Source organism: Cydia pomonella, chromosome 9, assembly GCF_033807575.1.
Source record: "Cydia pomonella isolate Wapato2018A chromosome 9, ilCydPomo1, whole genome shotgun sequence".
NCBI lineage: Eukaryota > Metazoa > Arthropoda > Insecta > Lepidoptera > Tortricidae > Cydia > Cydia pomonella.
Window position 1 is genome coordinate 3158686 of NC_084711.1, and position 14728 is coordinate 3173413.

Genomic DNA, 14728 nt, shown 5'->3' on the forward strand with positions numbered 1-14728 from the left:
TTAGTAGTTTTTAAGTAAGTAAGTTAATATTAATATTGTCTGATGATGAATTGCAGTAGTACTGAAATATTTTAAAGAACAATGGGTAGTAACAACTGTAAGAAGCTATTACATAATTATAACATTTTTAATAAATAAGGTATTAATAGCCCATCAATAGGCTGTATACTACACTCACAGAGATAGAACAGTAGATACTCTGACACCTCGCAAAAACCTAAACGATTATATTGATATATTTTATCACACTTGCTCGAAAAAGTTCTTATTTCATGCAGGTGTACTGAAGGACAAAGGCCTATTTTGTTCCCGCGGGAGTTACGGATTATGAAAAAAAAGCTAAAACTCCCTAGGGAGTTATAACTGTTTTTTAATTATGTCACTTATTCATACAAACCAAGTAGCATAAATGAATTTTACTTTTAAAATACTGACGTTTATAATAATTATAATTTAATATTTTTGTTTATGTTTAAAATTAAATAATTTGATTGATTTAACAGCCGTTTAAAATATTTTTACATAATTTTGAATCGTGGCTGAATGCCGAATAGGTCTGTGCCCTCGATGCTAACCTGTCAAGAAATTAGAAAATGGCGGACGAATGTTTGATATGTCACCGTATTTAAGAATTATTTCGTTTAAAATTTCGTTTTTCTTCGCAAGTGTGATGAAAAACATTGTGTGTAACTTCGGGAGTAAGAATATTGCAAGCTCTGCTCTTTAATTGCCTCCACCCTGCGGCTGTCGGGAATAATCACCCTCGTGTCCAAAATTTCACTTACCCCCCTCGTTGCACAATGTACTACTCGTATTTTGTCATAGAATTAAGTTTTGTCGTTATGATTGTAGGCAAATGATCAGTAGTATTTTAACATAATTTATTTAAAAACTCGTAGTAATTACCAAGTCCAATCTATGTATACTTGTGACTATTGTACATGATTTTTCAGTGCACAGAGCAATGGTAATGTATAATGCTTACTGTTAAGGAATAATAAATATATAATTAGATGTAAGAGGAAATTTTCATTCGTATTATTTTTAAATTAAGGTTGGTTCATGCTGCAAAGTGTTAAGAATTATGAAATATATGTATATTTTTAATACAACATGATAACCTTCATACGACTTTAGAAATTGTATATGGGTTTAAAATTATTGATTGAATGGGGATAATAAAATAAAATAAAATGCCAAAATAATATTGCATGTTTCATAATGAATAATGACTATGAAGGTGTTTGTGATAAAATAAAAATTTGAATTAAATATTTAAATCTAAACGTGTATTGTTAGGTATGCTTATGTGTTGAATGTATGCAGCCATTTCTTCTGTCACGTAATTATGGCTATATTTATGGTTCAATAAATAAATATTCACACCAACCGCGAGTTTTATTACTAAGTTTTGTACAGATATTTTCAGTAGCACAGTTCTTGTCCACGTAACATGTAAAACACTATCTGCAAAAAGGGTCAAGTGTACCTAATACCGCCACTCGTATTCGCCCAGCGTCTTTCCATACAGCCCCGAGCCCTCAGCCGGCCAATGTTAACACGATTTAACAAAAATTGAATTAGGAAATATTGTTTTAAGACAAAAGGCAGAACACGTGTTGTGTAAACGAGCAAATACGAGAGCGGACCAGAAGCCTCGGGGCTCATACGTGACACCACTGCTCTATGCCGACCTCCAGATATTGATCTATTGAATCATTTCGCCGGATTGTATATTGTATTCCAGGTATGTACAGCTCGTTTACTACGATTGTTTGTTATCGATAATCCTCGTTTTCGACAATAGTATTGGATGAATCTGTTTCTAGTATTACATAGTTTAGGCTCGTGTAGTAAGCTTCGTTTAACTACAGATACAACCGTGTATAGAGCGATTGGGTAATGGGTTGTTTGTTTGTACAAATAACGTAGCTTGATTCAGGCTAGTCGAAATGTTTGGGAAGCTGTGTTTACTTTAGGCGTTCTGGTTGTCTTTGTGGCATTAAAACGTCGAATACAGAGACTAGGTACTTCTTATTTTTTTAAGGCCCTCTCACGCTCACTAAGTGAGCGAGATGGAAATCCGTGTATGGGAGCGCGGATATCTTGTTTTTTTATTTATTTTTTTGTATATTAAAATAAATCACTGAGTTCACTCAAGCATAATATTGCTTACTTTTAGAAATATTCGTTTTCTATCGAGCGAAAGTTAAACACTATATGAAAATAAAAATAATTCTAAAATTGAAAGTTTCTTCTTTCCTTCTTCTTACGAAAATTATATAAAGGTCTAAATTATAACTATATCCAGTTTATAATTGTAAATAAAATGCATTAAGTTGGAACACGTTTATTTTGTAACAAAATTATATTTAACATTTGTTATGAGTTTAAGGTAATTTAACATATTGCCAACTAAAATTTAACATCCCAGATTTTTGCATAAACAACAAATCTTGAAACAGTGACTAGTGAATAAATATCTTAAATCATATGTTAGATAAAAATAATTACTTATTTATACTAAGGTAGGTATAGAGTTTACATAATTTCCATGGTCACTAGGGAATGCAAACCGGTTTTTAATTGTATGGGATGTTAATAACAGGTTAGTAACCGAAATTTCATACAAAATATAAACCGGTTAACATTCCTTACTACAGATGTCTTAAAAGCAGAAAAACTAACCTTATTTTAAATAATTTTCTGATAAACTATGAAGATGTTGGAAAATTTCGGAGTTTATGTTAATCAAAAAATGGTTTTAAGTTATGTTAGTAAGCTATGCTCGAAGTGCATAATTTCATGTAAGAATTTTTTTTATTGAAGTATACACGGACTATTTCAATAGATTGACGTATGTATTAGATAACCAAGCGTTACGTAAAATTGAATAAATAAACATAAATAAATATTGGATATTCTTACACAAATTGACGAAGTCCCACAATAAGCTCCAGATGGCTTATGTTGTGGGTACTCAGACAACGATAAATATAATCAATATATAAATACTTAAATACATAGAAAACACTCAGGATCAAATAAATTTTTATTTTAAATTGCATTCTACACCTACAATCATCATTTGTAATACAGATGATTTATATACACAATAAAGAGAATAAGTAATTGAAACAAATAATAATTTCAAATTACCTAAAACAAGAATACATTGGGAGTTGATAATACAAATGTGCATGTATCACAAACCTTGACGTGAAATACAGATACACAATATTTAATTCTACTTAAAAACAAGTAGCCTTTGGTTTAGATGTTAAGTGCATTAATACTAATATTATTTTACAATCTAAATGCATTATATACAGCAATTTTAAGGTTCATCCAGACAAGATGAAGTCAAATGATGAAATGTAGACCATGAAAGTAAAATCAAACATTAAGTCAGTCAGGTGAGGTTTTAGAGAACAAGAATAATTGTTAAGTACCTATAGTCTGTCAAACAACTTTGTCGGTAGAAAAAGGCGAAATTCAAATTTTCCATGGGACAAAAACCCTTCCCGCCTGCATTTACTAAATTTTCCGCTTTTTTCCATACCACCTACTAGTCTAGACAGTTCTCTTCTTCAGACAAATTAAATATTTGGGCCATTGGGTCACAGACACTCTCAAAGATGATGAAGATGTAGAAAGGTAACGCAGAGCACTATCGGTTAGGGGTAACATGTTGTCACGCAGGTTTGCACGCTGTTCCCGCGAGGTCAAAATAACACTATTTAAACCGTACTGCCAAAACCTGTACACGTGCAACCTGTGGAGTAACTATCCCACAAAAACCTTTAGTGGTCTGCGTGTCCAGTACAACAACGCAGGGGTTTGTTGGGGCTGCCCTGGCGATGCAGCGCGTCAGGAATGTTCGCCGAGTGGAGCATAGACGGCTTTCACGCAGTGGTAGTAAGAGGGTGGCGTCCCTGAGGCAACGTCCCTGAAGGTGATTGCGGAAAGGGTCGACAGCCCTCTTATAGTTCACTGGATGTCAATGCATGTCCGATCCAATGAGCATTATATGTTCTACTAACATTAACGTTTATTTTTATAGTTTTATTTTTCTTTGTTACCAACTAATAATATAGTCTTGTATACTAAAATATGGATACCTGGTGTCGGAAATAAACATTTTCATTTCATTTTCTAGTCACGGAAATGGCTTGACAGACTATATGTTTTCAACTTTGAAAGTGAATTTCTGAAGAATAAAAAAAAGGAGGCCAAACGAAGATCTCAATATAAGGTTGTTCTTAGAAATTAAACTAATAATTATCACAATATTACGTTTTGAGGTGACCGTAAGATATATCATATATCTCTAATTTTAAGCAACTAATTTCTAACATAGACATATTTATATCTACGTATATATCTATTCGAGGTAACAAAGATTAAACCTATTGTTATAAATTATTCTTAAATAACGGTTTCAATAAAACTTTATACTTAAAACTCTTTACATTCAGGTGGATTCAGTAAATATTAGGTATAATAATTATAACTATCTGTCTATTAATTCTTGGAGGGTTAAATGTTGCTTCTTTTTAAGGAAAAATTACATCAAAATAGTACATTATTTTATAATAATGATATGTGATAATATGATATTGAATTAAGATTAACAGATTCGTATTTTAGAAGTAGACAATGCAGTGACTTTTTTTCTATTAAATAGGTAATCTATAAATATTAAAACAATAATTAAAGTACTCGTTATTTAATACTATGTCAAATTAAACCATCCAATGAAAAATAGTTATACTAATAGCTTAAATATAATTGAGACAACATATTATAGAGAGTTCAAGAGAGCTAGAATACAGTATTTGATGGGTACTAAAATTTGAGAAAAATCTTGTTTTTTTTTCAACCAGTAAAAATTGCAACAAACGAATTAAGATTCTATCAAGACCAACTCCAATAGTAAGAATACTGAAGTTTCTGTTTCTTCCAATACAATTCAAGTAAATACTTAAGCAGTGTCTCGGCTCTTTCCTTGAGTTTTAATAGCGTGCGCCAACCAGAGGGCGAGGATGATACCAGCAACCTGAAATATATAAAAGCAATAAATTATAATTAACATATAAGAACAGTTTTTATCAGTTATCTTCATAACCATTCCACGCAGACGAAGTTACGGGAAGAAGCTAGTCTAGAATACATTTTGTGGCCTATAGTCCTAATCCTGATTAGTCCATTATACGCTATTAATGACTTAATCTGAGCTGACTTACTTGACTTAAGCTAATCTTGAGGTTTGCTCGGAGAACATATAAAATCTATAAATACGTGTTTTCCCATAGATAAGATATAAGCTAGATTGATTTTTCGCCCCGAAAACCCCCATATAGCATAAAATCGATAGACCCGTTTCCAATATCTCCGAAATATATAAATATACAAAGATTGCTCGTTTAAAGGTATAATAAGATATACCAACATATGTAATGAGTCTCATGACAGAAAACCAATTGTAAACCCGGTAGAAAAGCAGGGGGGAGCAGTCAGACCGCAAGATCTTGATATCTGTCTTGTCGAAAAGTTCTCAGCGGTGCCTGCATGGTGCACTTAAATAGAAGAAAAATCCTTAGATCCTTACCTAATCGATTAACTGTCGTAAAAAAAAACACACTCAATGGAGAGAGGTTAGGTTAATGGTGGCATAACAGGGGTGTTGACCGTTAATCGAGTAGGTAAAGCCACCAGTCATATGTCTGGTGGCAATCGCCAGTGATTTCACTGGAGTGGCTCTAACTGTTCCGCCTAAATCTTCTAAGAAGAAACAGGAATCTAAGAAGTAAAAGTCTCACCTCCAAAAAGCAGAAAAGTAGCCCGCAGACAATAACACTCATTCCAGCACTATGGATCGCACTGAGCACCTTGTCTTCACACCCCTGCTCGTAATACGATCCCGCGTTAAGGCACTCGGAGCGCTTGATCTCGGCTGACTTGTCGGAGTTGTCAGGAGGGCAGCAGCTGTAGGTGGGGTTGATGGCGGCCTGGCCGCGGTCGTTGGCGCGGTAGTCGTTGGGGCCGGTGATGCCGCAGCATTGGAGCTGGAAAGAGATAGATAAACTGTAAAAAAAGCAGCTAACAATTGTCACAGATGAGTTTTCAATGAAATAGAAAGAAGAGAAGTGAAGTAATTTATTTCATACTGCACACAAACAGAGGACAAGAAGAAAAAATTAAAAATTTATCCTCAACAATACAAAAACAGACAAAATTATAAACCCCAAACAGAAAATTGCACATTGAGTTGCTGAACCCATATGTGTGCAGTAAGGAAAAGGCTTTGACTCAACATTTTGTTGCAATACGCAAGCGAGGCAAACTGCAACGCTGTGATTCTGCCTAGGCCTTAGGGAGTGAATTTTTAAATATACTAAGAATCGGTGTTGGCTAAAATAGTAATAGAACTGGAAGGTACTATTATAGTACCTATAGGGACCGTGCGCGTTGGAGGGTCTGCCATCTTGTGGCCTGAATCGGAACCATAAACATGCACATGTACACGTCACGTGTTTTCTTGTGCATAGTAGGTTCTGCCATCTTGTGGGCTACATCGGAACAAAAAACATCACATTTACGCCTCGCGCCAAAAATCTGACGGCTCCTGTGCTGCCTCCTACAGTTCATGCACGCTCCCTTTGACGTAATATGTCTAACAAACGAACGAAGCAAAGTAATGAAACATGAGACAGTGAGATAATTCTTAAAATCTGTGTTGGTTGGTGCAGAATTAGAACTAGAAGATATCATACAAGATAGCATGCATGTAGCCGACAACGTTACCAAAAATGATGATGGAAAAAATATAGATACTGCGACCGTCAAGTATTTCTTTTTGTTTAATCGTAAAGTGGTTTTAGATGACGTTAGCTTATGGCTAGTGTTGGACAAAGCTATATCTGCATGACATTTGTAATGAAAAAGTGTGGATGTATGTCATCGTTAATGTCAAATTTTTGTGAAAGTATGACGTATATAAACCACTACTCCACTTTTTTTTGTCCAGGATATGTAAAATACTCTTTGTACATTGAATGAAAATGTACGAAAATTAAAATAAATAAGAAATATCAATATAAACCAAGCAAAGATTTTTTGGCTAAACATGTCGTTAAGAATAAAATAAATAGTAAATAAAGTAGGTAAACATTTCAAAACTCACGTTAGACTGAATCCGGTCCCAGAAGGCACGATAATCGTTGTCCTCCTCGCGCAGTGACTTGTTGTTGATGAAGGACTTCCGCAGGTTGGCCTTCATGGACTCCTCGATTTGGGGGCGGAGTGCTGCCGCCGCGATGCCCACGGACAGCTCCAGGAGGATGATGATGATCAGCAAACCGGCGAACTGAATGGCAATATAGAAATACAAGGTGAGTTTGTTATAGTTGTGAAAAGTTTTCAAAAAGTTGGAAAAGAGATCTGAAATTTCAGTAAACTGTAGCAGTAAACAAAGGAAAGTTTCATTTTGGAAATGGTAAAAGGTCGATTTTCCTAAAAAAATATTAGAAAATTTAGAATTTTTTCAATGTAAAATACCTATCTAAGCAATTTTTGACTTTGTTTATTAAATTAGTAGTACAAACAAAAATGAGTAATTAGTCCATAGCAAAAACAAAGTATTCGGTGTTTAGCTTATTAGGAATACATTATTACATCGTTCATCGTATATTTAGCAGTCTACAGAGCAATGAATATTTTATTTATGCGAACGAAATGGTGTAGGCGTATTGATACTGGCGACTCAGTTAAAAAAAGTTTGAACGAATTTACAGACATAAATAAACTATTAAAAAAAACTGGGTTCAACGAACTATTTAATAAAGTAGCTATAGTATTAGAATCCATATTGGAAGTACATGTATATACAAAAGAAATGAGTGGGTGTAGAACATGGCCTGATTTCACGGGTCAAATCTAAATTATCGACAGTCACGCACTAGTAATATTTTCTTGTACACACCTACTTACTAACCCGGATCAATATTTCCGGTTTATTACTGTTCCCTAGAGGTTACTTAAATTGAATCAAAAATTGTTTTAAATATTGACAAACTGGCAGATCTTATTATATTTCAATACGTAGTATTATATTTACTGCTACCTTTTTCCCGCGACGTCGTGTGCGAGAAATGAAGACGATGATTGGTAAAAACTGTCCTTTGAACAAATTTACAGACAAATAAACTATTTTTCCTACTCCTCTACTGTTATCTGTCATTTATGCATTCATTAACACGAATATAAGAACATACATAAAAGATTTCAAAAAAAGTCTGTATTGTCTATTCCTCATAAAACCTCTTGTGATTTTATACGCTATAACGTTACTGCGATTAATGGCTACCAACCTAACAAAACCAAAATGAATACAGTTTTAAACTAAGTGCATTGCTGCCAACTTACAAAATATTCATTTGGTTGCATAGTAAAAATAATTACTTCATAAGTCAGAAACACGCATGTGACACCCGTAATATAGCAACACTCATAGACTACGAAGACCGCTTAGCGTTGCTTGTTAGTCTCCATAGGCTACGGTGGCCAAAATTGAGAAAAAACTGTCCAAAAAATTAATTTAGCAAGTAGCAAGTACCAGGGCCTCATGAGTTACGAGGAGGTGTCGCCGACCGGCCGGCCGCGGCCCGGGGCGGGCCGGGCGCGTAACAAGGTATGCTCGCGCGTCTTGGCTATATACTTTTGCTGTAATTTGTTTACCTAAATTAAGATTTATTTTTGTTGACTCGTAGGAAAAATATTGTATGCAACGTTGTATAAGTAGGTCAAAAAATTCTCGTGGCGTATTCCTTTACAATGTTCGCCTGCGCCTTCGGCTCCGGCTCACATTGTAACTCACGCCACTCGCCTTTTTTGACCCTTCTTTTACAACTGTTGCATAAAATACTATAAAAAACTTTGTTCAAAAAACTATTATTATAAAGTGCCTATAGTATCTAAGTATAGGCTTTGTCCTTCCCCAAGCCTCAAGCTATCTCCATACCAGGAGACCAAATTTAATTGTATAATATTAATAGGAATGCTTCAATGTGGAAAGAAATAAATATATAAAATACGTTTATTTAACGCCACAACGTAGGTTAGGTAGTACATAAAAATAACACAAACGGACATAAAATAACATAGGACGCTAAAATAGGATCTCCACTCAGCATAATGTCACAAATATGGTACACACTAATGTCGATACAAACCCGATAGGGTTTCACGGCGCTTTTCTGTTACTCTAAATATATTATTTTAATATAGAATAAAAAAAAAGAAGAAAAAATACTTTGTCATGTCAATGTCATACAGTTCTTACTAGTACGGAGGAATCAATAATATGCCGTAAAGTTTAAACTATTAAAAGGAAATAAATTGAAATTGAAATGTCGGTGTAGTAAGCTTAGATGGATTCTAGAGCGAGCTTCAATTTTATTGCCATGAGAATTAACTATTTTATTACAAATATATATAATATTCGAAGACTTACCGACTATTTTTATACTTTAATTTTATTAAAAGAGATATTTTTAGTTATTCGTCCGGAAACGTTAACGGTCTGGTCACTCGAGCATCTCACAGAAAAAGGAAAAACGTGTCGAATTTTGTACTTTTTATGGAGGATTGATATTTATTTGCGTATGTATTTATGTTTTTTCGTGGTGGGAGGGTGGGAACATTAATACCTACAAAAACATGCATACAATAAAAACTCAAGTAAGTTAACGGATTAACACTGGTTAACGTTATTATTTCGCGTATAAGCTAAGTAATATGTTTGTGTTAATTTTAAGAGATATTTTTAACAACACGAATTAAAATAAACACGTATATTTATTTTAGGGAATCACGAAAGTCAAGAAGTACATTAGGACTATTAGGAGTTATTCACTCAGTTTCAGTAATAATAGTAACCCACGCAGTTACAACGGTATTTGAACGCTAACTTTTAAACGTACCTCGACAATTACGTTTCTGTACAAGAAATCGTTTAGCTTAACTACGTTTCATGTACATTAATAATGGACTGATTACTCACTACGTTAGTAAATCAATAGATTGTTTTCTAAAAGTAAAAATGGAAATTTAACCACCGATTGACCTCGCAAACTTTGGTCAAATTTTTTACTAGTGGCTCTGTGAGCTGTATACCTCGCGATCTCGCGAAACCCCATGGCACCGCCATTTTGAAAAATGAAAAAAAACGAATCGAAAAAAAACTATCGAAACTGCAACCAAATTTTATAAGAACCTGTTGAGAAATGCGACCTAGAGAGGGGAACAGCCGAACAGATATATGAAGGCATTCTTGCCCCAGCTGAAACATTGTCTTTGACAAAATTTATTTTTGGTTTACTTCACAATCACAATATAGATATAGATTCGAATAAATTGACATGAATGTAATTTGTAATGCAATCGTATGTTGTGTAATCAATAAATTTAAATCTTCTGTACCAAATTACTTAAAGCCTGAAAGATATATGATCGCGCGCCATATTGCGGGATTTAATTGCAACTAAATTTTTCATACTAAACTGAACCGTTACACCCTTTTGACAATGATTATATATTTCTGTCGGGCTTTAATATTTTGCGTTGTTTTTAAATTATTTCTCTAAAACTGCTATTATTTAGCCAAGTTTTACAATGTTTATATTTTCATAGTAAAAGAAAACAGCATCATTGCGTATTGCATGTGAATATTACAGTTATTGGAAGTAGGAGGTAGGTATAGGTACAATAGTTGTACATTAGATTGGATAGTACTGTATTATAGGATGTAGTCGGTTTTTGTTCCCCGAAATTTTTAAATTAAACATTCATACAGTAGGTATTTCAATAGGTATATAATAGGCGAGGTTTTGACGCGTGCGAATATTAATTTACCGTGATGTATTAACACCTACGAAGTGTACTCACGAGGGAACTGTGACTTTTAACTCAAAAATTGTCACATTCCAACTACAAATGTGACAAGTAGCTGACGTGGGGTAAAAGGTGCACCGGGAAAAGGGAATACTTCTATTTAAATTCAGGAACAGTGATCTGCCACGAAAAACAACTACAAACTACTTACCGTTTTTACCTCACTTTAAGAACGTTCTTCAACCTTACAAAACCATTCATTAATAACATAACCATTACCTCGTTAAAAGTCACTCAATCTCTTTACATATTTATTTAGTGCTAAAATACCAGCAGAATATGCTTTATTCCGAATACTTAAGGTCTTATTTTGAACAACACTATCAAAAGTGAATGATAATGAAACAGGTCATGAAGCTAATTTCGCTGGAGACATTCTCCTGGCACTTACATCCATCGCTTCTCTGATTTACTAACAAGCCATTTTTAATGTGATCTCCTATTGTCCATATTATTTACAGACTTCGAGACCAGGATGGGTTAGCCAATGTCAATGAGCTATGGGAAACATTCCCAGAAGTACTGAAATGTCTTAAATAATGGACCTGGTGACCGAATAACGGAGAGTGTGGTACGAAAATAGACGCGATCGAGATTTGGGACACGGAACATATGATTATGCGAGAAATAGATTTGACAGAATCCTCGTATCGTCTAGCAACGTTTGGTAATCCAAATAATATTCGAATTTATTGATCGAAGACTGTCCACGATAAAAAGTGGTCATGAATATTTGGTATATCTTTTTACCGAATGCAGCACCAATTTCAAGCAGTTTTGTTTTTATTTTTAATAATCTGTCCTGTATTATAATTGTGTTATAAAAATACAATCGTATTCTTTAATGTATGGGTACGAGTATGTGTGAGGTGAGAATTATAAAAGTAACTGTAGTGAGTTAAAGACTGAGATGACATGTAGATAACTTGGTCATGATCTCATGATGTAGAAATAGCTCATTTAGTTTTAGGATAAGTATAAGCACAAATCGTCGCTTGCCCTACCTAACATTCACATATTACTCATACTCACAATATACAGCAGCTTGGGACTCTCCTTCCACGCCCCGAAGCACCCAAACGCAGCCACAATGATGATAAGAACGCCGACTGCTATAAGTACGGCGTCCGTTTCATGCCCGGTTTGCATGTCGGCAAACCCCTGTATCATGCCCATGTCCACGCATGCTGTCGCTATTATGACGATGCCGAAGATCTGGAAAGAAGGAAAAGACGTGATCAAAATGTGTGAATATAGGAACTAAATAAACATTGTAATAATTATTGGAGCAGAAAAAAATTCTTGGTCGCCTAGACCTTAATAGTACATTATTGCAGAGGCCGAGAAATGGCATTTCGTGGATGTGCGTCGATTTTGTCGAACGATGTGAAGCCTAGTCCGACAATGAAGACTTATTCGCGAATTGCTATTCCCACCGTGACCTGATTAATTATATGGAGAAAAGCACTATAAGATTCATAATATGAGTCCCTTTTCGGAATTATTCGAAGGTTTTCATCATTCGGAATTACTAGGAAATAAGGTAAAATAATTAAAGCATCACGCATCACCTACTACTTGTACTGAGTACTGTTGGTTATGAGAATTTAGTATCCATCGTAAGTAAGCAAGTAGTAAGTAGTACTTTGAGGATGAGAAAAAATTAGGTTATTAAAACCTAATAAACGGTACTACTTAAAAACTAAAATTTGATTTTTAGGGTTCCGTACCAAAAAGGTAGAAAAGGAACCCTTATTTATGGTGCGAGTAGTGCGATTCTATTCGCCCGTTCGTCTGTCTGTCTGTCTATCATATCGCTAAATATCTCGAGAACCACTTAAGCTATCGATTTGAAATTTGGAATAGTTATAGACAACGCTAACCCAGACATATTGAAAGTATTATTTTTTTATTTTACTCTTATTAACTATGGGAAATGACCATTATAAACAGAGGGCAATTTCAAAGTCTATTGACTAGGTCAAATGGGGTATCATTTGAAAGAACTCAAATTGCACATTCCAAAAAATACTTTTAATAGTGAAAAAAATTTAAAAAAAAAGGAATACCCCCACCCCCTCCACCCTTATATCAGAAGTTTGCCGAAGGAAAATTATAACATTATATTAATATTACTATAATTTTCACAGGAAAAATATAATCTGACCTCTATCTTGATAACTTTTTTTTTATTGACAAAAAACATTTACGAATTCAGTTTGCAATTAAACCAACTTTAGTGTGTTTATTACACTTGAAATTTCTATGAGATTTTGAGAGAAGACAACTTTTTACAAATAAAAGAACAATTTTTGAATCGGTTGACATGATACAGTATTATCCTCGAAAAACCAACATATGTGCATTACATCGCGCAAAGTAGTCAGACATTTTGCCGATGGATGGCGCTGTACACAATTATATTCATTATAGGTACTTCTGTACCCCTGGTGTAAATTTGATCGACATCATAACGTGACGAACGCGTTTGCGTTAAGTCTCATTTTGTATAGAATTTTGAGTTTCCAAAACGTCCCGCTTGGCGCGCTCTTTCTAAATCCAATACAAAATGAGACTAAACGCAAACGCGTACGTCACGTTTCGAAATCGAATTTATTTACACTAGGGGTACTGATCAAAAGTCTTTCGCCTTTATAGTTAAGTACACGAGATAATTCAAAGTTTGTACCGAACCCTCGGTACGCGAGTAAAACGAACTCGCATTTGACCGGTGTTTTTATATTAAAGATTGAACCTACTTAAAACCTGCTGACGAAATACCATTGAGACACGTCTGTCAAATTAACGGTGCAGTACCAGAAAAAGCTGTATTACGCACACATCACGACATTACACAATCCAAAGCCATCTGTTTATCCAAAAAACTGGCTTTGGACAGGTATTCATTACTAGGTACTTGTAATGTTGTCGACATTCGACAGTAGGCAATTTTTCATGGGTCATACATAGATTTTTAAACAAAAGCTTAAGGCCAGTCCAGACGGGATCAATTATACGACAATCTTATTAAATTCGTTTCGTTGCTAATTTGTTAAAATAGTCATGATATATTTTCTATTGATTTTACGTTACATAAAATTAGTCATATACCTACAGAGTTTTAAGCACTTGGGTTTTTTATTTTCTCGTCTGTAGCATCTTCGACCTGCGACAATTTAATAATGTTCTCCCTTTGTTTATGTACTTAAGTAGGTACATTAAATATTAGGTTTCAAATTCGCAATCAGCGATTTTAGATCAGTTGTAATTTAAGTTCCCATTTTTTATAAAATAAACAACTAGGGACTTTGAAGTACCATACCGATCTCAAAGAATCAGGGGGCCAGAAACGAAACGTTATTATTGTCTCTCGATCACTCTTCCATATTAGTGCAAAAGAGACAGGACATAGCGTTTTGTTTCGTTTCTCTGATAACGAAATATTGTCATCCTGGATAGGCCTCCCAGGTCCTTTTTTTAACATTGAGGAAATGCGTTTAGGCATGCCACCTAGTCTTGGGGAACCAGAAGCGATGACGGACTGACCAATGGTAGGCAAGAGCCGATAGAAAAAAACTTTGTCTTCACGCAATAAGGACGAAAAATACGTCGATGCGCCGGCTGGCGTCGGCGATCCGAGCCGAAGGAAACCTTTTCGTTCTTATTTCGCAGACATTAAGCTTTTTTCTATCGGCTTTTGCAGATTGCGCGTCGAAATATCACCCTTACAAATATCCATTCCGCCTTGTAGAGGAGCGCCGCGGGATCACTATCA

General features: G+C 34.7%; 1 protein-coding gene across 1 annotated transcript in view; it reads right to left on the reverse strand.

Annotated features, from left to right (window-relative positions):
• Nucleotides 1–2334: 2334 nt before the first annotated feature.
• The window catches only part of LOC133521128 (23 kDa integral membrane protein-like), a 36783-nt gene continuing 24389 nt past the window's right edge, over nucleotides 2335–14728 (reverse strand). The window contains exons 2-5 of the mRNA XM_061855911.1: nucleotides 11986–12168; nucleotides 7187–7369; nucleotides 5823–6068; nucleotides 2335–5059 (exon numbers count right to left, since the gene is read on the reverse strand). Coding sequence (XP_061711895.1) covers nucleotides 4985–5059; nucleotides 5823–6068; nucleotides 7187–7369; nucleotides 11986–12168 — 687 coding nt within the window. The 3' untranslated portion in view covers nucleotides 2335–4984. The remainder of the gene's footprint in view (nucleotides 5060–5822; nucleotides 6069–7186; nucleotides 7370–11985; nucleotides 12169–14728) is intronic.